We start from the raw sequence: 24,477 nt of genomic DNA, 5'->3' as shown, positions 1-24,477 counted from the left end.
GGAGGCCTTTTGGCCCATCGTGTCCATGCCAGCCGAAAAAGAGCTATATAGCTTAATCCCACTTTCCAGCACTTGGTTCGTAGCCCTGTAGGTTATGGCACTTCAAGTGCACATCCAAATGTGATGAGGGTTTCTGCCTCTACCACCCTTTCAAGCAGTGAGCTCCAGACTCCCACCGCCCTCTGGATGAAAAAGTTTCTCCTCAGCTCCCCTCTAATCCTTCAACCAATTACTTTAAATCTATAGCCCCTAGTTATTGACCTCTCTGCTAAGGGAAATAGGTCCTTCCTATCCACTCTATCTAGGCCCTTCATAATTTTGTACACCTCAATTAAATCACCCCTCAGACTCCTCTGTTTCAATGAAAACAACCCCAACCTATCCAATCTTTCCTCATAGCTAAAATTCTCCAGACTGGCAACATCCTCGTAAATCTCCTCTGTACCCTCTCTAGTGCAATTACATCTTTCCTGTAATGTGGTGACCAGAACTGTACGCAGTACTCAAGCTGTGGCCTAACTAGAGTTTTATACAGTTCAAGCATAACCTCCCTGCTCTTATATTCTGTGCCTCGGCTAATAAAGGAGAGTATACCGTATGCCTTCTTAACTACCTTATCTATCTATCCTGCTACCTTCAGGGATCTGTGGACATGCACTCCAAGGTCCCTCACTTAGAAACATAGAAATATAGAAAATAGGAGCAGGGGTAGGCCATTCAGCCTTCGAGCCTGCACCACCATTCAATATGATCATGGCTGATCCTCTATCTCAATACCATATTCCCGCTCCCTCCCCATACCTCTTGATGCCTTTTGTGTCAAGAAATCTATCTAGCTATATTCAGTGACTTGGCCTCCACAGTCTTCTGTGGTAGAGAATTCCACAGATTTAGCACCCTTTGAATGAAGAAATTTCTCCTCATCTCAGTCCTAAATGTCCTACCCCATATCCTGAGACTGTGACCTCTCGTTCTGGACCCTCCAGCCAGGGGAAACATCCTCCCTGCATCCAGTCTGTCTAGCCCTGTCAGAATTTTATATGTTTCAATGAGATCCCCTACACCTCTCAGTATCCTCCCATTTATTGTGTATTCCCTTGCCTTGTTTGCCTTCCCCAAATGTATAATATTACAAGGAGCCATGGAGATCAGATTAAATTTCAGTGTGAACTGTATTCTGCTTGTTTATATATTACATGTAAAATAAACCAGATTCTTTGTTTAGAATTGGCTTTGACTCACTTGAGTGTTTTCTAAGTCTGTCTTCTGGAAGATATATGTGGGGGCATGTGTAAGATTACAATATCCAGTACACAAAACAAAGTGTTTCATTTTTAGGGCCGCCGGGTTACATGATCATACAGCTAGATATTGGGCAGTAAAAGTAAACTCTTGATCGTAGAGGGGTGAGAGACCTGCTTATAAGAGAAACCCGTGACTATCAATCTGAGAGAATATCAGGGCATAGTGATTGGTAGAAGGATTAGAACAGAAATGAGGAAAAGATTTTTCACCCAGAGGTGATGGGGGTCTGGAACTCATTGCCTGAGAGGGTGGGAGAGGCAGAAGCACTCAACCCTTTTAAAAAATACCTGCAGGAAAGTGGGATTAGGCTGGATAGCTCGTTTGTCAGCCGGCACAGACACAATGGGCCGAATGGCCTCCTTCTGTGCCATAAATTTTCCATGATTCTGTGATTCTGTGATCTAATGCAGACTCAAAATTTGTAACAAGCACATCAAAAGATTGTGGTTAAAATATAAAGCTTCATTATAACTTTGTTTCCCTGTGTTATGGTGGATTAATGTGACATGAAATAATTTTATAAATGAATAGAACTGGATCTGTCTGTGGACATCCAATGCAATAAATTCGGTCTTCAGTGCAACAAATACCAAGAATTTATCTAAAATATTTTCCAAGCAACTTTAAAAGAGAAATCAATCTCCAGCTTCTTTTAATTATTGAAGCTATAGTTTCATCTCCTGTGGCACTGCCCACTATTTTTCTATTTGTCTTCCACTTTCTATATACACAGTATGGTTCTCACGCTGTCCCCCTCTGCTTTCTCTCTACTTCTATGTTTGTCTCAGACTGGTTTTCCCATTCTCATTCCTGGATACTTGCCCCATCAGTTTTGCTAGGGGGTTTGCTACCACTGTGCCATCAACAAATGGACAGAATGCCGGGTGGGCTCCATTATGTAAGTGCATTCCTCCCCCACTGATTTTCCTCTGTTCACTGCACCCAGGTAATCGAATATGTCCAAGCACAGAAAGAGGAAAATCTGCCCCACTGAGTCTACCCTCAATCTACACCAAATGAAGTTTGTTGTATTTGGGAGAGTGATGAGCTTTATCCTTAATTTAAGTGTATCTTATTTTCATCACTCCATTAGCTTCCCCTTGGCCCAGAAGACAAGCAGGTAACCCACTCCCTTCCAGATCTCTGCCAATGTCGCACTTCAGAAATTGTTAACATCTTATTAAAGCTCTAGTTATCCCCTTCAGGTATAGAGACCACAACAAAGCTGATTATTAGAATATCTTTTCCTTTGAAGTTCAAATAATTTCTTTGCTGCAGTCAGGTGATCAAAATTGTACCAATCTGAGCACCTTGTCAGACCAAGTGATAGTGGTTGACTTCCTGGTTCAACACAAGTGCATTGTTTCGACACCTGACAGTAACTGGAAATTGTTAAGCAGATTTTTCCTCTTTTGCATTTGGGCATAAATTATCACCTGCACAGAGTACATAGAGATGAATTGAGCAGGGAGGATCACAAGCCCATAACAGAGTCTACACGATTTTCCATCCATTAAGTTAAATGAATGGAAAATTGTCAGGCTCTGTTACACACATGCGATCCTCTCTGTCCAGTTTCCCTCTATGTGCTGCGCTCCAAGTGTAATGAGAGGAAAATCTGCCCCAGTGTCTCCTGTCTTCCATTTAGAGATTAGTGAAGGAGGACAGCCTCCATTTGAATCCAAGATCTTTACAAGCTATGTTAAAAAAAAATCGAAGACAGAAATTCCTTTTTTGTCACAGTTTGGTGTTCCAGCACTACACCAATGGAATATATAAGTTTTATTATTGTTCTGACTAGTATCTTGATAATCTTAGTGCTTCTGTATACTTCACCCGTAAATACAGGTGCACGGTAATAGTAGCCTGAATACAGTGGCCTATTTTCCACCTCAAGGTGACCAGAGAAAATGGTAGGCACCCCACATATTCTTAAATATAAGATCAATTGTTAGACCTGATTTTGCTAATCCACAAATGTAAGGAATCTTACAACACCAGGTTATAGTCCAACAGTTTTATTTGAAAATCACAAGCTTTCGGAGGCGTTCTCCTTCCTCACCTGACGAAGGAGAAAGCCTCTGAAAGCTTGTGATTTTCAAATAAAACTGTTGGACTATAACCTGGTGTTGTAAGATTTCCTACATTTGTCCACCCCAGTCCATCACCGGCATCTCCACATCATTGCTAATCCACACACAGCAGAGTATATGGGCAAAGGTTTTGGCACATAACAGACTCTGTGACCAAACTGTTGGCAAAAATTCCGAGCTAAAGCACTAGCCAAGCAGCAGAGGGAGCCTCCCGTACAGTACCACCAACTTTATAAACAGCACTGTAACAGCAACAAACTTCAGACTGATCATCACGTTGATTTCTTTGGACATTACAGTCATTACCAGACTTTGACATGTTCACTTCCTCGGATCTGCAAAGCTTTGTAAAGTAATGTCCTTGTTACATTGATCAGTATGTATCTCTGACACAGAAATTACTGTGCCTCTCACTATTAGTTTGGAATGGCAAGATGGAACAAAAATATTTTACAGTTCCGTTTTTTTAGTCTGCTTGAAGTAAATACATTTCTTACCAAACTGACTTGCACCAAAAAACTCGGTTTCATTTCTCTCAGCGTGGTTTTTAATGTAGAGGACAGGTGCAAAGCTGGAGCCATACAGTAAACCTGCACACATTGCAAGACTGCAGCCTCTGGGAAATAATATAAGACAACAAATTAGGCAGGTATCTAAAAAAACTGTCTTATTCACTTCACAATAGCCACTTTTATATTGGCACAGTTTTAGTTTGAATTATGGGTCTATGAATTTGCTGCCAGAATAAGGGAGACAGATTTAGCAGTGTAAATAGGAACATAGGAAGAGTAGACCATTCGGCCCCTCGAGCCTGTTCCGCCATTCATTTAGATCATGGTTGATCTATACCTCAACTCCATTTACCTGCCTTTGCTCCATATCCCTTTATTCCCTTACTTAACAAAAATCTATCCATCTCAGTCTTGAAAACGTCAATTGACCCAGCATTCACAGCCTTTTGAGGATGCTGGGAGGCATCTCACCGAATCCAAACTAAAACAGTTCCAGTATAAAAGCAACTAATGAGAAAACTTGAAATTCCTTTGTTCTTTGTACAGTGTTTGAAGTACTCTATGTGTTCTTCTATTCCCGAGGTTCTGCAGTTTATATAAGGGAGCATTTTCTCTGCTGCTATTGAAAGAATGATGCGATTATATATTAGTTAAGTATCTTCACAGGACAGTTTAGAAATAGAAAGTGCTGGAAATGCAGAGCAGGTTAGTCCATAGCTGAAATAGAAAAGATAAGAAAACTTCAATAATGAAGATCCTACCTGAAATGGTAATCTAGAATTTTCAAGCCCGGCTTTAAACCCAGCCCACACGGCATGAATAGGGTGGGCGGATAGTTAAAATGATGGCGGGGGTGGGGGGGGGCGATTTGCATCATGTTCCTGCATGTTCTCACCCCACACCTTTTTAACTCAGAAGAAAGCTTGTTTGGGAGGGCAGCCTGCCCCAAACAGGTGGTGGCCTACTTTACATGCAAAACTCGTGGCCTGATGACGTTCTCAGTGCTGTGACTTGATTTTAGCTTGTTGAAACGGGAGCCCTGCCCAGCTTGAAACCTGCCAGTAAAACCTGCCACTGATGCTATATAAAAGGGGCACGCTGTCTGGCTTGTCAGGAGAGTCTCCAGCTTCCACATCACTTTTCTCATTCTGTTTTACCTTATTTTACCTCATAAACCTTTCTCCAAACATCATGGGTGCTGTTACTGTCAATCTTTTCTGAATGGAGGAAGATGGGCAGCAGAAACCGCAGGAACCTCAGGGAGAAGCACCTTTCCGGTGAGGGGGTTTGATCGTAGGAGCCCATACCCAGCACACAGGGTGTATGGGCCCAGAGTAACTTTCCAGGACCTGACTGAGGTGCAGTGCCTCAGGAAGCTTTGCTTCACTAGGCAGGCTGACTCAGACATCTGCAACCTCCTGCCTGCTGGACCAGGGACCCATGCTTTGCCAGTGGCTCTCAAAGTCACCACAGCCCTCAATATTTTCACCACCGGCTCTTTTCCATCTGCCATAGGAGACATCATCCGGACCTCCTAGTCTGCAGTACACCGCTGCATTAAGCAGGTCACCGATGCCTTCTTCGCTAGGGCTAACCACTGCATCAACTTCCACATTGACCTCAGTATTAAACAGGAGAGAGCTCGGTATTTGCAGCAGTTGTCACCTTCCCCCATGTGCAGGGTGACATTGACTGCAATGTTGCCATCAGGGCAGCACATCACCAGCCAGCAGTATTCATCATTAGGAAAGAATCCCACCCCATCAGTGTAGTGGCTGATCACAAAAAAAGGATCATGCAAGTTTCTGCACAGTACGCAGGCAGCTCTCACAAAACATTTTGAATCATATAGTCATTGTATCATACAACACAGAAGGAGGCCATTCGGCCCATCATGCCTGTGCCAGCTCTTTTAAAGAGCTATCCAATTAATGTCCCACTCCCTGCTTTTTCCCCATAGCCTTATAATGTTTTTCCCTTCAAGTATTTATCTAATTCCCTTTTGAAAGTTAATACTGAATCTGCTTCCACCACCCTTTCAGACAGCGCATTCCAGATCATAACAACTCGCTGCGTAAAAATGTTTTCCTCATGTTGCCTCTGTTTATTTTGCCAATTACCTAAATCTGTGTCCTCTGGTTACTGACCCTTCTGCCACTGGAAACATTTTCTCCTTATTTACTCTATCAAAACCCTTCATGATTTTGAACACCTGTATCAAATCTCCCCTAAACCTTCTCTGTTCCAAGGAGAACAATCCCAGCTTCTCCAATCCCTCCACATAACTGAAGTCCCTCATCCCTGGTACCATTCTAGTAAATCTCCTCTGCACCCTCTCTAAGGCCTTGACATCGTTCCTAAAGAGTGGTGCCCAGAATTGGCCACAGTACACCAGCTGGGCCTAACCAGTGTTTTATAAAGGTTTAGCATAACTTTCTTGGTTTTGTACTCTCTGGCCCTGGTATTTATGGGGCAGCAGGGAGTGGGCTAGCGTGTTTGCTGGGAAGAAACCCAGAAATCCCAGGAACACGGGGGTGCTGCCGAATTTAATGGCAGGACGTCATTATCATTTTCTTCATTCCGTTTCTCGCCCAGCAACCGGCCAGACTGAAGGCTGGCCGACTACCGGGCAGGAAAATTCCTGATAAAAGGCCGCAGCTGGGGAACTTTGGGGACGGTCCCCGGCAATCGGGAAAGATTGCGGGGCGGGATGGGGGGTCGTCTCGGCAACTGGGAGGGATCGCGGGGTTGTGGTGGGATTGGGTTAGGAGATCACTGCAACGAGGAGAGGTTTCCTTGAGGGACCAGGGGGAGCACTCCAGCTCCTTCTGGCTCATAATCAGTGCTATAAAAACACTAACCTGCTTGATACGGCTGCTCCCGAGCCCTAGGAAACCCGGCCGGCCAGCGTTAAATTTAAATCAGGCTCCCAACTGTACTGTGGGAGCCTGATTTAAATATTAAAATGAGGTGTCCCGTCTCTCCGAGAGAGGGCACACAGGCCTCGCAGCCCGCCGCCATAAAAATGCAGGACTCCTATATCATAAAAATGGTGGCAGACGCGTACACGGCGGGGTGGGGCCGCATTTTGTGATTTTTTATTTCTAACCCTCTCCCCACACCCCCTTCCGACCCTCTCCTGCCAGTTGTGGGGGGGTTAATATTGACCTAGATGCCTCTATTTATAAAACCAAGGATCTTGTATGGTTTGTTAACAGCCTTCTCAATTTGTCCTGCTGCCTTCAAAGATTTGTGTACATACACCCCCAGGTCTCTCTGTCCCTGCACTCCCTTTAAAATGGTACCATTTAGTTTATATTGCCTCTCCTCATTCTTCCTACCAAAATGAATCACTTCACACTTCTATCCTGAGACACTGTACCATCCCCCCAGTACTTGAACCTTCCAGGAACGTGGCAGGATGGCTGCTGGGGAACAAGGGATACCCTCTACACACATGGCTCATTGCACCCCCTCGCAAGCCCACCACTCCTGAATAATACCGATATAATAGAAGCCATGGAACCACCAGGATCATAACCGAGCACACCATAGCAATGCAGAAGATGAGGTTCAGGTGTCTTGACAGGTCTGGAGGGGTCCTACAACATGCCCCACGACGAGTCTCCCACATAGTCGTTGTGTGTCACAACTTTGCCTTGCAGGGAGACCAGCCTTTGATGGAGCCAGAGGAGCAGCAGCAGGCCTTACCAGCTGAGGGGGAAGCAGCAGCAGAAGGAAGGTCACCTCAACACCTTGCAGCAAGAGATATAAGGGATCAGCTCATTGCTCAGTGATTCCAGTCACCTGCTCAAAGCACTCCTATATCAATGAAATATTGAGAAAGTGGACTCAGAAGCTGCTGTAAAACCCCACTGTAAAGCAAAATTTAATAAAAGTGCTCAATTTATAACCAAACACAGTAATTGCCTTGAATTCATCTCTCACCCAAGCGCTCAACTCAGTGCTTTTCTTAAAAGGTTTCCTAAGTCTACTACCCCAACGAGGTGCTCCCCCAGTGGCCTCGGAAAAGCTGGTGGAAGGCTGCTGTTGGTCTTGTTAGGGCCCTGCAGGCGCTCGTGGCCGGTAACTTCTAGGTGCTGGAGTCTGTGAGATGACAGCTGCAGACTGCAGTACGTTGGCTGCTGCCGGGACAGTCTGCTGACCTGCTGGCACCATGATGGGTAGAGGTTGGGAGGTTGGCGAAGGAGCAGACATGCTGACATCCTGTGAGGGTAAAACGTACCGCTCCCATTGCGCCATTGCCACTCCCGCGGGGCTGGAGCTCATCACTTGCACTGATCTGCGGGAGAGCAGACAGTAGAAGATCAGTGGCTTCTTCAATGCTCCCTGCCTATTCATTCCACCAAGCTTTCCAGGGTGAAGACCACTTGTCTCTCGACACTGGAGCCAACGTTCTGCAATGCGGCTGTTTGAGCTTCCACCAAAGCTGGAAAATGTATGAACATAGACTCCTGTTATGAGGGCCCGGCTGCAGTACTACAATGACATTTTTTTGAGACTATGATGAATACCCTGCAAAGAGTGACACAGCATGTGCAGTGGTTTACCTCTCAGCAGCAATGTGTGAAAGATTTTCAGAACTGCAATACAACGGGAGTCACGTGGCAACTCCACAACCATCTGCAGGGATCCCCAGAAGACAAAGGCATCAAGCCCAGGCACAGTTGCGCTGCTGAACGCTGTGACTGGGGCTGTACAGACCCTGGGCTCCCACTTACAGGAGTCTGTTGCTGCCAGAGTTTACAGGTTTGGCCAACCAGATCAATAGGATTACGATTGTGGTCTTCACAGTTCTCGGGGATACCCTATGGTCTGCTCTTATGCAGATCGCTGCATACAGCAGGAATGCCCAGCACCTGGAACATAGCAGAAGGGTCAAATAAGGCACCTTCCTCTCAGGTTAACTGAACATCTATTGAAACCACCCTTTCAAGGGCTTGAAACTATGCCAGTTAGTGGGCAGATGCTGTGCAGCAGGGCCGTCTCATGACCTTGTACCCAGAATTACAACAATACCTCGGTCCCTTGAGAAAAATACAATTTAATGGGATTGGGGCAATTAAAGGGGAGTGTCACAACAGGGGAACAGAAATTCTGAAAATTTTTGGAGAGCCCCCAAAGGCATCTTAACTCATTATCAGCCTTTGCAAAGGAGGCTGGGGCATGAGATTAATAAAAGACAGGCAAATAATAATGGGAAAGGAAGCCCAAGCTGTCTGCATGAGTCTGCAGGCAAGTGGAGAAGCAGCCTATCACCCGACCCCATGTTTGTTGGCTGTTGAAGTGTAAGTGGTATTGCATGAGGTGGCTGCAAGGAGACTGCTCTTGTGCTATTCCATGGCACCATCCTCAAAAGTCAGCATTGTAGAATGCCTTAAGCAGCCCAGTTTTAGGCCACGACTGGCCATTACGGTCACCAGCTGTGCCAGTCCTATGCTGCACAATAGTTCCAGGTGTCCCTTCAGCAGATGGCACACCACTGCCTCTGCTGCTCTGCCATTTGATGTCCTGTATACCACAACCGTGGTAATGGTTTGCAGGATTGGCGCACCCACCAAATTAACATTTAAAATCAGCTGCTGCCTGTTTGAGGCGGGCACTTCCATTGCCAGTGGCCTCACCCATTTTCTGCTCTGGGCCATCCCAAAATCGGAAGGACAACAGTGTAAAATCCAGGCTTTCTCCTCTATGGCCTTTCACATCAATGTGCAGCATATGTTTTAAAAATGTATATTTATATGACTAGTTAGGAGTTTTTTTTCTAAATACAGACCCAGTACTGGACGGTGACATTTGAGCTTTTACCACAGATTGTAACTAAAAAAAAACGAATCATTTTCTTTAGACATGAGCCATTGTCCCGAGACCTGAGTTTCAATCCAGCCAGCATAATTCAAGCCATCTAAGAACATAAGAAATAGGAGCAGGAGCAGGCCTTACCGCCCCTCGAGCCTGCTCTGCCACTCAATAAGATCATGGCTGATCTTCTACCTCAACTCCACTTTCCCGCCCTATCCCCATATCCCTTGATTCCCTTAGTGTCCAAAAATCTATCGGTCTCAGTCTTGAATATACTCAACAACTGAGCATCCACAGCCCTCTGGGGCAGAGAATTCTAAAGATTCACAACCCTCCGAGTGAAGAAATCTTGCCTCATCCCGGTCCCTAAATGGCCGACCCCTTATCTTGAGACTATAACCCTTAGTTCTATACTCTCCAGCCAGGGGAAACAGCTTCTCAGCATCTACCCTGTCAAGCTCTCTAAGAATTTTATACGTTTCAATGAAATCACTTCTCATTCTTCTAAACTCCGGAGAATATAAGCCCATTCTACTCAATCTCTCCTCACAGGACAACCCTCTCATCCCAGGAATCAATCTAATGAACCTTTGTTGCACCCGCTCTAAGGCAAGTATATCCTTCCTTAGATAAGGAAACCAAAACTGTACACAGTACTCCAGGTGTGGTCTCACCAAAGCCCTGTATAATAGCAGCAAGATCTCCTTACTCTTACACTCCAACCACCTTTCAATAAAGGCTAACATACCATTTGTCTTTCTAATTGCTTGCTGTACTTGCATGTCAACTTTCTGTGATTCGTGTACAAGAACACCCAAATCCCTCTGACTACCAACATTTCTTAGTTTCTCACCTTTTAAAAAATATTCTGCTTTTCTATACTTCCTATCAAAGTGGATAATTTCACATTTCCCCACATTATACTCCATCTGCCACCTTCTTGCCCACTCACTTAACCTGTCTATATCCCTTTGCAGCCTCTTTGCGTCCCCCTCACAACTTACTTTCCCATCTAGCTTTGTATCATCAGCAAACTTGGATACATTACACTGGGTCCCCTCATCTAAGTTATTGATACAGATTGTAAATAGCTGAGGCCTAAGCACCAATCCTTGCAGTATCCCACTAGTTACAGCCTGCCAACCCGAAAATGACCTGTTTATTCCTACTCTCTGTTTTCTGTCCGTTAACCAATCCTCAATCCATGCTAATATATTACTCCCAATCCCATGAACCCTAATCTTGTGTAACAACCTCTTGTTAAATGCCTTTTGAAAATCCAAATATACTACATCCACTGGTTCCTCCTTATCTACCCTGCTAGTTACATCCTCAAACAACTCTAATACATTTGTCAAACACGATTTCCCTTTCATAAAATCGTGTTGACTCTGCCTAATCATATTGTGATTTTCTAAGTGCCCTGTTACTACGTCCTTAATAATAGATTCTAGCATGTTTCCTACTACTGATGTCAGATTAATGGCCTAAATTCCTTGTTTTCTCTCTCCCTCTCTGCCTGTAAAGGCCCTGTATGAAATGGGTTGTCCCAACAGTTCCTAATTGGTATTGGGCCAATAGCATTAAATTGCCCCTAATTTGGCATTAGTTATAGAGAATAGCAGAACAGGTTGGCGTGGAAAGTGGAAAAAATATCACACTGGTTCAGTTGGGCCTAGGGCATATTGATGGGGCAAAATAGGGAGAAATTTACCCTGTAGCTGGCTGTGTTATACCTGACCTGAGAGTGCTTGATGCTGGCATTGAGTGCCTGAAATATGGTGTTTGAAGGTGTTTCATTCTCCAGTAGTAACATTCCTTACCTCATACAAAATCTCAGAATTACAATTAGAAAGGAAAACTTTAAATTCAGTGAGATATTTTAAGAAAGATTGAATGAATTTCTCAGGCACTCGATAATAGATTGTTCTCTTAAGAGAAAATAAACAAAACAATATATTATTCAAGGCAAATCTGGATTCAAGTGGACTCCTAAGTGTCCTTAATTAATAAGCGCACACTTCCTCCCTTGATGCCTTCTCTATCTGTCCTGAAAATATTATAGCCTGGACTAGGGGCATCATTTTAGCACCCGCTATCGGGTGCGTTCCTGGCGGGGGGGGCTCCGAAAATTGGGGAATCCCGGAGCGGGACCGGAGCCCGGCTCCAACCCGCCCACTTCCGGGTTCCCCACTGACGCACCGGCGTGCGTGCGCAACCCCCGCAGGTGGGAATCCCGCAGGCAATTAAAGCCAGCGGGATGCCACTTGAAAGTATTTATGTTGCTCATTCAGGTCGTTTACAGACCTCATTGAGCTGTTTTATTAGGAGGGGTGGGATTTTACACTGAACTGAGACTGTTTCCCATACTGGGGGAAACACGCCCAGTTCAAACGGAGGTGTTGCAGCCACCAGCCTGTGGCAGCTGCAAAGGTCCATTCGACAGGTGGCCACTCCGTCACATTGGACAAAGTTTGGCCTCCACCACCCTCCTCCTAATAATCAAATTCACCGACCTGGAACCGCAACCCCGGTGTGAGGACACACTTACCTACCTTGCGGACCCCCTCAGATGTACATCTTCCGGATGGGGGCCGCCGTAGCTGCAGTCATGACCTCCTCAGAGGGCGAACAGCATCACCAGCCTCACCAGCCTCGCCATCCACGCCGTCCACCTCTGACACGTGGAGCTCCACAACACAGTGCTGTGACACATCCACCTGTACAGCAGGAGGGAGGGCAACCGCAGAGAGAGATGCGTCGCAGAGGGCACTACCCTCACCACAGGGTCCACAGACCGAGGCTCAGCTTCCTGGACCTCTCTGAGCAGCAGTGCACACGGAGGCTCAGAGTCACTCGACATGTAGTCGTGGACATCTGCAGCCTCCTTCATGCCGAGCTGCTCCCAGCTGGCCCGAGCACCATCTTCTTACCTGTCGCTCTCAAAGTCACCACTGCCCTCAACAACTGCTCCTCCGCATCCTTCCAGGGTGCCACCGGGGACATCGCCGACATCTCTCAGTCGTCTGCACAAAAGAGCCCAGCAAATACACCTACACCAACTCTGCAGTGACACAATGGGTGGCATCAGTTGTGGGTCTTCATTGTGATCCTCAGGAAAGGGCATTATTGCACAAACCAGACAAGATTCGCAAAGACGTGGCAGTAGTGGTGCCAATATAATATGTGATGTGAGTTGGTAAGGAATTCAATATAAGTAGAAACCATGACAAACCCTCAAACACCCTTGTGCATCCCCTTCATGCTCATGACACGTTTGCCTTACGCTTCCTACTGCACATATGTGATGCATGCCCTGTGGCTGCAGCACAGGTAGTGGCAGGTTGAGTGAGGCTGGCTGTGAAAGAGATGCAAGAGAGGGTGAGTATGAGATAGAGCCATGAGATTGTATGAGGATTGGGTTGAGTGGTAGTGGCGGGATGAGTACTGGCGAGGTGAGTAAGTGCAGGTAAGATGAGGATGGGGTTTGAGTGGGTGTGAGGGGTGATGTGACAGAGTAGTGTTGGCAGCGCAGAAGGAGATGTGGGGTGGGGGCGGAGATGTGGCAGATGGAGTGTAGAGGAATGAGTAAGTGTACTCACTTTGGCTGATCTACTGAGGTCATTGGAGCGCCTTCTGCACTGTTTGCAGGTGGGCGATATGTTGGTGGTGCTGGTGACCTCCTCTGCCACCTCGAGCCAGGCCTTCCTGGTGGCAGAGGCAGGCCGCTTACTCCCGCCCGCCGGGTGGAAGATCTCTGTCCTCCCCCTCCTCCTCACCCCATCTAATGATACCTGGAGTGAGGCATCATTAAACTGGGAGCAGCCTTCCCCCTGGGCTGCTCCATGCTGTAATTTTTTCTATTTGTTGCAGCATCAGTCAGTGGAGGACTGCCCCTTTAAATAGAGCTCCTCCAGCTGACAGACCTTACTGCGCATGCTCAGCCCGCCCGACGCGCAGATCAGCAGTGGGGAACCCGGAAGACCAGGTAAGTGGATCCAATTAGGCTGCGATCGCGCGGGGAACTGACTCATTTCACCGGGCGCGTTACCCACGCGCCCTATACCCCCCCCCCCCCCCCGTGAACCCGCAGCCCTGGTAACATCGAGCCCATATGTCTCACCCTGGCTGAAGTTAACATTCCACCAAGGCTACAATGTCGTGTTTCTCTATTTTAATTATTGCCTCTAGTTCCTTAATTTTATATCTAATGCTTTGCACATTCATATTAAAACATAGTGGGTGCTAAATTGGACCATGTAGTGCCCATTGTTTCGGTGCTACACGGCCTCTCCGACATCCAAGATGGCGTCTTGGTTGCGCACACACGTTTCCTGCGTGACGTGCGCCAGACGCCATCTTGGTATAGGAATTAGCACAGGCACAGATAATGAACGCTGGAATCATGTAAAGTAGGGAGAAAATGGCAGCAATCAGTATGGCTTTAAATCAGCTGATTTAAAGTGATAGACACCATTTTGGGACTTAACGCTCAACTCAACGCACAGTCTTAATCCCGACCATCTGAATGTGTCTTAGAGTGCCTGGAGGACTCCCCATCAGCTCTATTTAAAGGGACCATAAAGGATTTACAGGTTAGTGGCTGGATTATTACTTCTGGTTGCCGAGACATTTGTAACTGTTTTTGGAGGTCTCCTATACTTGAATACTAGGACGCGGGGACATAGCCTAACATTTAGAGCCAGGACGTGCAGGAGTGAAGTTAGGAAATGCTTCTACACGCAAAGGGTGGGAGACTTTTGGAACGCTCTTCTGCAGATGGCAGTTGATGCTAGCTCACTTGTGAATGTTAAATCTGAGATTGATAGATTTTTGTGAACCAAGGGTCTTAAGGGATTTGGGGCTAAGACAGGTATATGGAGTTAGGTCACAGGTCCACCATGATCTCACTGAATGGCGGAACAGGCTCGACGGGCTAAATGCTACTGCCTCTTGATATGCTCCACCTTCTCCTGCAAGAAAGCAGGACGTGTCTGGGTGATGTGCCTGTCATGGTTGAATAGCTGCCAGTGTGTCTGGCCTATGAGTTGTGGGTGGGCGGCTTGTAACAGTGGTAATGTGTAAGGATGAGAGGAAGCGTCTAATTGGAAGAGTTGAGTACTGATGGAAAGAGTTTATTGGTATGTGGGAGATGTGGGGTGTAGTGCGTGGTGCAGTTGGTAGGAGACACCACTTGACAGTTGACCTCACTCACCTTGACCACTCATGTCAAAGCATTGAACTTCTTCCTGCACTGCATCCATGTTCATGATGCTGTGCGCCTGGCATTGACTTCGTCCCCTGCTGCCTCCCACTGCCTTTTGAGTATATGTCTGGAGGGCCTCTTGCTTCCGCACCCCCCCCCCCCAGATATAGGATGTCCCTCCTTCTGTCCACCTCTTGCACCCAGGGTCTCCAGTGCATCAGCAGAGAACCTTGGTGCATGCAGTCTTGAAGGCCAGGTACAAACTCAGATCGGCAGATTGGTGAGGTCTGGCATGCAGATTGGAGGATGTGGGATTTAGTAGTGTGCAACCTTTATTCAATGTTTTAACATAACTCATCAATGATTGGACCTGCATCTGTGTTTTACGTATGCGATGTCTAATCTCTATTCAGACTCCATGCAGACAGTAGACTGTTATTTTCAGCAAATAACAGGTACCAGCTACCTTTAAGAGATTTCTAAGAAACATCCTCCCTTTAAGAGATTGAGCTCCCTCTGGTGGTGGAAAGTGCAAATTGCATTGATTCCACATGCAAGGCCCGGAAAGGAAGGCTGATTGCAGGTAAGTGCTCCCTTGGGTCCAAACTAGCATCCTGCCTGCACATGGTCCATTGGGCGCTGTGTACTAGCGCATCGCACCACCCCCGCCCGAAACGGACCCTTATCCAATTTTCCCCGAGTAATCCTGATCCATTCATTCCACAATTTACTTTTCCCTTTATTCTTTCTTTCACTATCCTTCTGCATACTCTAAAGTATGTTTCTCCATCTCTTCTCCCCACTATTGCAGAATTTCACTACATTTATTTTTAACCTGTCCTCCATACATTCAAGGTAAGAGATGTCATTTGTTCTACTTTTGGAACCCAGTGTCAGGATCAAGCACTCCAGAGGCAGGTATTCAGCAGCGTCAATTGTATAGTGAAACTGCCTCTATTCTGCTCCAACAACATGCCTTACCCACAAGCTCAGAATAGCACATTTTGTTGCACAAGTGTGAATTTCGTCACATCTTACAGTGACCATCCTTGTTGCGCTCCAAATGAAACTATTAATTCTGAGGCAATCTGTGCTGAATTATGAGCAGGTTTGTGCTATAGGCCGACACCCATTAGGAACTGGATTGAGACTGTCCAAATTCATTTTGGTTAGGACTTTTGCAGCCAAAGAGAATTTACTTGTTGTGAAGTATTTATACGAGGTAAATAATCCTTTGAACAAATGGTTTATTTCTCAGTAGGCCCTGTCAATGGTTGACTATAAAGTGTACTTATGTAATTACTTGATATCACAGTATTCTGCCCATGGTGTGGACTTGTTTTACTTACACCAACTTCTTTTGTGATGGTTTGAGTTTATCAGTCCAGCAGGTGTCTACTCGTCCTGTAGATGTCTCCTCTAATGATGAAGACTGTCAAAAAATAATGGTAACCATGAAACACAGTCCAAATTTCCTATCACCTTTCCCTTCATACTATTTTCAGATAAAACTGAAGTTTCCTTGTATTACAAGATCACAGCACTGCAAGGAGACACCTTATTTTTTTCCAGACAGAACTAAAGAAGGTACCGAATGAACTGAAAACCAGCTCCAAAATTCAGAATAGCCTCACATTTCATCCGGTTTTAAAATTTATCATCGTTCTACATCAGAGCTGTAGCTGTGAATCACGGACCACACCACCAAATAAATTCACACATGTTCTGTCTAATAATAATGGTGGCTTGAGGCCGTGAGTATATCTGGCTTTTAACATGTCGGGTCTATTTTGGGCCAAAACCACCTCTGTTTAACAAAGGACATGGAAAATGTACAATTTCCATAGATCACTGATTAAGTATTCACAATAAAAAGTTACAATAGAGATGACAACAATAATTTCATCATAAAATTTAACAAAGCACTGAAGATAATTCCCTTCTGCAAACACATCTGTGACTAGGGTTGCCAACTCTCGTTGGACACATTTCTGGAGGTTTGATCACATGATGCCTGCACACAGTTTGCAAATATTAGTGTAAAGGTTGGGTCCCCTGTAGTTGAATGTCTTTGCTCATGGTTTTGTGCTACAAGTTGTCACACTGGAAGTTCTGAGAACACGAACCGGTGGAGAAAGTACACAGAGTGCAAACCACAGGCATGAAAGTCCAAAGTAATGAGTGCCTGGGAAAGAATTAGTTAGTGGGAGACAAGGTTTGCTTTCAGCACAGGGAGGATACAAGCAGGAGGAAGAGCATGTGGATGTATTTGGAATTCAACCATATGGAGTTGAGAAGGAAGAAGAATGTTGACAGGACCACAACAGCATTGATGTAATCGAAAGACAGGAAAGGACATAATGGAGAATGGGAGGTCAGAGGTGAGACGGAGACATTTTATGTTGGATCCAGTCTGGGAGTGTGTCAGAGTTGTTGGCATTGGTAGAGTCGAGAAATGTTGAGGGGAAAATAATTGTTCAGTATGAAGGGAGATGGTGAGTTCTGGGAGTGGGGGGATTGCAGCGACCCAAGTGATGTGCGAGCGGTGGTTTATGAGTTTTGGACCATTTAGAGTTTATGTCGCTGAGTAAGGAGGGTGTTAGAGATAACATCACTCCCTGGTATTCAGTCAGGGAGAAATTTTCATCATGTTTAAACTATGGGTTGTGTTTCTTCCCACATCCAAATGAACTCCCTCCCTGACGCTGAAGTGCTTTCTGATATCAAAAACAGCGAGGCCTGAATGATAGTGCCGGATACCCACAATTCCCCACACCGCTGAAACCACTCTACATGAGCAGAGTGGCCCACGTGTACAGACTCACTCCACTGGCTGAGGGAGCAGCTGCACCGCGTCAGGAAGGAGCCGGGAGAGAACAAACTGCGGTGGTCACCAGGTGATCTTGCAAATTTTTCTCCCGGGTTGCTCATAGGAGCGTCCAGGAGATAAATCCTCAATTACGGAAGACTCCCGGACAATCACGGAGGGTTGACAACCCTACCTGTGACACGAGATTTATTCTAGCATGGTTAATTCAATGTGACAAAAATATAACTTTTGTTCCGTTAGGCTGGTATAAATTGATCTGTGCAAATCATGTAATCACCAGATCTGCACCAGATCATATGACCACCAGATTTCTCCTGTTATTAAACATTTTGAATGGTTTGGTTAACAGGATATCAGCCTAATATCTTCTGATTGGTTGCTGGTAATGGAGATTATTTGCCCCAGTGAACCATAAGGTCAGGTTTTCTGCCTAGCAACAGTAGCACCATAAATCAAAGACCATTTTTTTTCTGTTATATCATTTTTTAGGACAGTATCTTAAGATGAAAACAAACTGTAAGATTCTGTAGTAATGAGGAAGCCTCTGAGAATCTTAACAAGAACACAGCTAACCAACCCTCTGATGGAAATGGATCAATATCAAAGTATTAGGCAGGAGGCAGAAAATGGAAGAAATATTTTACTGGACTGTTTTTACTTGAAGAACAGGGTGAACGAATTCCAAGTGGTTTGTTTCTTCATCTTTTATATACTATTATTTATTGTATTTCTTACTTTTTACCCAATATCTCTGCTCCTGTAAAATGTTCAGTAGAAATAAATTTGATTAGTAGTGTTAGCCTGTACCAGTCAGATTCTGAGAGTGATACTTTGCACATTTTGGTTCTAGAGGAGACATATTAAGAATATCATATGAATTTTGATGTACAGTATTACTGATAAATGGAGCAGTTGTTGGCTGATTCACTTCTGCTCAAGGAGAGATCCTGATGACCATTGAGAAATGGAGGGAGATTTTTGTCTTCAGCACCTGGACAGTAGACTGGCAGATTTCAACAGGCGGGTTCTACAGTGGGCGGGTGGTCCACTTTATTAGATTGCTGTCCAGGTGGTGAAGACAAAAATTTACCCTGTGGTATTTTAAAAGAAAACCCGCCCACAACATGCAGCAAGGTTTAGTAACAGCAGTTGCTTTCTAAAGTATGGAGCCGAAATTCCATGGTGATTCTGCTGATCTGCTGCCATAACTCTGGTGGGAAACTGAAAGAGCTTCCCAGAAAATGGCAGAGATCTGTTAGCACCAGGTTTCCACTGTTCCCACAATTTTCCGGCATGCCTACTAAGAAGGGATACCTCCACCCACCCTTATCAAAGCAAATGCTATTGAGAACTGGAGCCAGGAATGATACCAGGTCTTAATGGGTTAAATTATGAGGACAGGTTGCATAAGCTATGGTCGTATTCCCTTGAGTTGAGACAGTTATGGGATGATACAATCAAGATGTTTAAAATGATAAAAGGATTCGGTAGGATAGATACAGAGAAGCTAGTCCTCTGGTGGGAGAATCCAGGACAAGGGGCATAATCTTAAGAACATAAGAAATAGGAGCAGGAGTAGGCCATTCGGCCCCTCGAGCCTGCTCCGCCATTCAACAAGATCATGGCTGATCTTCTATCTCAAATAAGAACTAAAACATAAAATAAAAGTTAGGCCATTCAGGAGTGAAATCAGGAAGCACTTTTTCACACAAAGGGTACTAGAAATCTGGAACTTTCTTCCCCCAAAAGGCTGTGGATGCTGGGTCAATTGAAATTTTCAAAACTAAGATCGATAGATGTTTGTATTGCAATGGTATCAAGGGATACGGGCCCAAGGCGGATAAATAGAGTTGAGGTACAGATCAGCCATGGTCTAATTGAATGGCAGAATCGGCTCAAGGGGGTGAATGGTCTACTTCTGTTCCTACATTCCTCTGAGCAGGGATTCCCTACTCCAGGAGTTCCCACTAGCCTGGCTCATTCGGAATCCAGCGCATTTCTGGAAGCCAGTACACCAAGTGAGTTGAGGTATACCGACCTCCAGATGGGGGAGAAAAGCAGACTGGACCCCTTAGGAAAAGGGGTATTTTTTAAAAATTTCAGATTGGCCCCCATATATACAGGGCCAAGAGGAAAATGGCTGGGGTTAGAGGGTGCTAGATAAATCTCCACACCCCCCACCCCCCCAACCCCCGTCATAATGGAGGGTGGGCGTCAGATTTTCCAGCCACATGGAGCAGATGAGCACCAGAGCTGTGCCCATTAGTGATGCTTGCACCCTCCTGCCTCATACAAATTAGGTGCCCACTCACTGACCTGGGATCAGAACTGCTGGGCACCAGCGGGCATTATCCTGGTGTAACTGCCAGTATTGCTTCCTGAGGAAATTCAGGGTATATATATTTTAAAAGTTGTTTGTTTAGTACACAAAATTCACTTAACGTGCTGCTAAGACATACTTTTGTCCATTTGCCAAACCTGTAAGGCTTCCATTTCCTTGTCCTGTATTAAGGGGGATTTTTCTTCTGGCGTCGGCTCTTTACTCTCAGTTTTCACAAAAATAAGAATCCCAGCACTGAAACGAGTTAGAATAACTGGAATGAAACCTGCAGTTAGGCCCCTGGAAATACTTTATCTTTTCAAACCAGTAGATCTCTACAAGATTTCACTTGTGAAGGGAGTGGAAGGATAGCAGAGGAATGGACTTCACACCCTTATTATGTTCACAGTCTATGCTCACACCACACTTCAGTTGATTCTCCCAAGTGAATATATGACAACAGGTTTACCAAGTATCATTCATTAGGAGTAGCAATCATACATTTTTGCTTCCAAAATATGACCTATTTTGATAAATGTCACTCTTCATACATTTAAATGGGTTTGCAATCTGTATCACTTTTGTTTGCCTACACAACAGTCAGAGTAATTAATTGGCTGTGAAGTACTTCCAGACTTTTCAGAGAGATGTGTTAAAGGTACTAATTAAATGTAAGTCTTTCTTTTTCTATCATGAGTAACATTTTCCTAATACAGACAGCTCTGGTGTTTTTTAACGTTACTTTAGGTGTATTTGGATAGGAGAGCCCCTTGACTGGATATATTTTTATCTCCTTTCCTTCACATTTCCTACATTACAACAGTGACGACGCTTCAAAAGTACTTCATTGGCTGTAAAGCGCTTTGGGATGTGAAAGGGGCTATATAAATGCAAGTCTTTCTTTCACCAGCAAAGACGGTGGGTGCATCGAGGTGGTGTCAGACTTTCACCTCTGCTCCTCCTACTCCCACCCCTTGTGCCACCACCCACCCCACTGGGATGAAAATTTCTTTTAAATGAATAGAAACTTCGAAATGCAGTGTTAGTGAAAAGCCTTGGAGAATCAATGAACTGTGTCACCCAGCAGGATGACCCATGTATACGGCAGTCAATCCTCACCCAGCGACTTATCTCGATGCGGCAAGGCAAAGGCTCAGGTAGGATGGCAAACTTAGTGTTCCTGAAGCTCTCACACGCACATTCTAATGGCCAACTCCAGGGTGGCAATAAAACAAGATTTGGGGGCGAAATTGAGCCATGTAGCACCCATTTTGTAGGCGCTACACAGACACCTAAGCCCCGAAAATAGCGTCTGTAATGCAAGCGCATACTTCTGGTGTGAAATGCTCAGGACGCCATCTTGGTAAAGGTTTTTTGTGCGCCCTCCTAACGACCGCCGGCAGCATGTAGAGTAGGGAGATTTTGAGGTAAACAGGGTGCAACGCTGATTTGAAGCAACTGGCAACATATTGGAACTCCCTTCTCCAGTCAGTGCACTGTCTTAACCTCGCACAGCTGAACAAGACTAAAACTTAGGGATGGGCAATAAATGTCGGCCTTGCCAGCGACGCCCACATCACGTGAACGAATAAAAAAAAAACGACAGGATGGACCCCCCCCACCAGCACTATTTAAAGGGATTGTGCAGGAGTTACAGGTTAGTTTTTGGATTATTTATTCTGACTGCTGGTGCAATTGTGGGTGCTTGTGGAAGTTTCCTATACTTGGCTAAAGTTGCAATATTCTATAGAGAATGGTCTGGCTGGTCTCTCAGTACTTTTGGTGGCATTTAAAATAATGTGCTGGAAAAAGTTGCTTTCAAACATGGGTGGCCTGGTGGGGCTTCCTCTGGAAATTGAACATGACTGGGAGAATACAGAGAGGCCACGCAGAGCAGAACAAGCTGCTCGAAGAGGGAGAAGGAGGAGGAGCAGGGCACTCAGCAGGAGGCCATATCCAAGGAGGGTCTTCAGGGACCAATTCTCTTACCACAACTTCAGCGACGACCAGATGTCTACAGTTCACTGAAGAGGTCGTGACTGAAATTTGTCAACTGCTGCAGCCACAACTGCAGCCTCAAAGCAGGACAAGGACAGCATTGCCTGTGGCTGTCAAGGTAACCATGGTGCTTAATTTTTACAGCTCTGGCTCCTTTCAGGCTGCTGCTGGCGATATAAGCAGCATCTTGCAGTTTGCAGTGCACTGCTGTATAAGAGAGGTCGCTGAGGCTCTGTTCGCAATGAGAAACAGATTCATCTCATTCCCTCTTGCCAGTAACAAGCAGCAGGAATGAGCACGCGGGATTGCTCGCATTGCAGGCTTCCCCATGGTGCAGGATGCCGTTGACTGCACACATATTGCCATGCGTGTTCCACATCTGAACTCGGCGATATTCTGGAACAGAAAGGGATTCCACTCTCTCAATGTGTAGCTGGTGTGTGACCACAGGCAGCACATCATGCAGGTCAGTGCCCGCTATCCTGGCAGCAGTCATGATTCCTTCATTCTGCGGTAATCCAACGTACCACCTATATTTCAACTATCACGGCAAGTCAAAGGCTGGCTACTGAGTGACAAGGATTATTCCCTCATGAAATGGCTCATGACTCCGGTCAGGAACACATGCACATGTGCACAGCAGACCTACAATGAGAGCCATGCTGCCACACAGAACATCATCGAGCACACCATAGTTGTCCCCAAGCAACACTTCTGCTGCTTGGACCGGTCAGGAGGAGCCTTGCAGTGCTCAGCTGAGCAGGTATCAAGATTTGTCGTTGTATGTTGTGTGCTGCATGCTGCACACCCTGGCCATTATGAGGGAACAGCCCTTGCCACCGCCTATCAGGTGAGAACCTGAGCAACAGGAAGAGGCAGAGGAGGAAGAGGAAGAGGAAGAGATGGTGAAGGAAGTGCAGCAGGGAGTGGAGGAAGAGGCAGTGAGGTAACAAGGTAGACAGGCCCTGTCTGCCAGGGCTCTGTGTGATTGGCTGATTAATGAACGACACCAGTAACCTCAATGACACCACCCCATTCACCCACTATCCCACACTCCTTACCTCTCCTTTCCCACATGACCATCAAATTGTCCTCCTTATGATTATACATGGCTTCCTCCCTCAGCTCATCGCATAAATAAAAACCACCCAAATGCAAATTCAAATCCACATTTATAAATTAACATATGAAATGATTCAAACAAACTGATACTATTCACCCTTGTGCATTCCCTTCGTGCCTGTCGTTCATGTGCCTTTACCTTTCCTAATGCTCCTATGAGGTGCATCCCCAGTAGCTGGAGCATGGGTGGTGGAAGGCTGCTGACCTTCAATGGAGGAGCATACAGATGGCCTTGGAGGATGACCTCGAGCAGCTCTGGGCTGGGAGGGCCCGGCTTCAGACCGCACCATCTCGTCCTGGGCTGCAGCAGTCTGGGCTGGCTGGCTGACAGGCAACAAGAAGGGCACTGGCAGAGTGGCAGGGGTGGGAGCTGGAATACTGTCTTCCTGAGAGAGGACAGCAGGTTTGACTGCCATGGTGCCACTGCCACTCACCCGGGTGGCGCCTCAGCAATCCTGGTGATCTGGTGGACAACAGATTGCTGGAGTGCTGTGACGCCCTGGAAGCTCCTTTCAGCAGTGCTACCCAGATCCACGATAGCAGCAGTTTGAGCTTCCAAGGCAGCAATCTGAGTTCCAAATGCAGCAGTCAGACCCTTGGTGGCAGATGTTTGTGCTGCAATGGAAGCTGTGACATCGGTCATCAGACGCTGTATCATAGTGGGTTCCACAGGTGTGTCGATGGAGGTGACCACCCGTTCCAAGTGAGAAAGGATGGGCTCCAAGCTCTGCGCAAAGCCCTGTGCCAAGTTGGAGCTGGACTCCTCCATCCCCTTGACATTGTGCTCAGGCTTTCTGGCAGATTTTCCAGTGTCCCAATCATTTGGTTGTGTACGCCCATCAGCCTTCTTCTGTAGCCTGGTCCATCGAACTCTCCATCTGACTCCTCTGCAGCAGAACTAGTGTGTGACTTTGCCCTCCGGCGAGCTGGCACCTGCGATATCTATTCCTCCTGCCCTGACTCCTGCGCACTTGTGCCCATGTCTCACCACGTGTAGATCTCTCCTCTATTCTAGCCTCTAAAGTATGTGCCGTCTCAGTCTCTGAGCTGGTGGCTGCGAGTGTAAGATCAAGTGACGGTGGGTCTTCATCATCACTGTCGTCTTCCTCTGCCTCCTCTAACTGGTCAGGTTCCGTTTCTTGGGTATCTGAAATGACAAAGGGACACAGGTTGAGTTGTGGTGAGGGGAGAGGAGAAGGTAAGACGTGCGTGCTGACACCATCTGCAGCACATGAGTCAAAAAAGATTGTGGGATGAAGGAGAAGTGG

At 46.0% G+C, this 24,477-nt stretch overlaps 1 protein-coding gene across 1 annotated transcript in view; it reads right to left on the bottom strand.

The window, feature by feature from the left end:
• Window positions 1–24,477, bottom strand: part of LOC137313443 (transmembrane protein 144-like) — a 62,701-nt gene that overhangs the window by 16,534 nt on the left and 21,690 nt on the right. Inside the window, exons 6-8 of the mRNA XM_067979632.1 lie at window positions 20,248–20,344; window positions 16,289–16,371; window positions 3,896–4,014 (exon numbers count right to left, since the gene is read on the bottom strand). Coding sequence (XP_067835733.1) covers window positions 3,896–4,014; window positions 16,289–16,371; window positions 20,248–20,344 — 299 coding nt within the window. The remainder of the gene's footprint in view (window positions 1–3,895; window positions 4,015–16,288; window positions 16,372–20,247; window positions 20,345–24,477) is intronic.

This window comes from Heptranchias perlo, chromosome 1 (genome assembly GCF_035084215.1).
Source record: "Heptranchias perlo isolate sHepPer1 chromosome 1, sHepPer1.hap1, whole genome shotgun sequence".
Classification (NCBI taxonomy): domain Eukaryota; kingdom Metazoa; phylum Chordata; class Chondrichthyes; order Hexanchiformes; family Hexanchidae; genus Heptranchias; species Heptranchias perlo.
The sequence above is the reverse complement of the archived record's forward strand: the minus strand, read 5'-3'. Positions and strand labels throughout refer to the sequence as shown.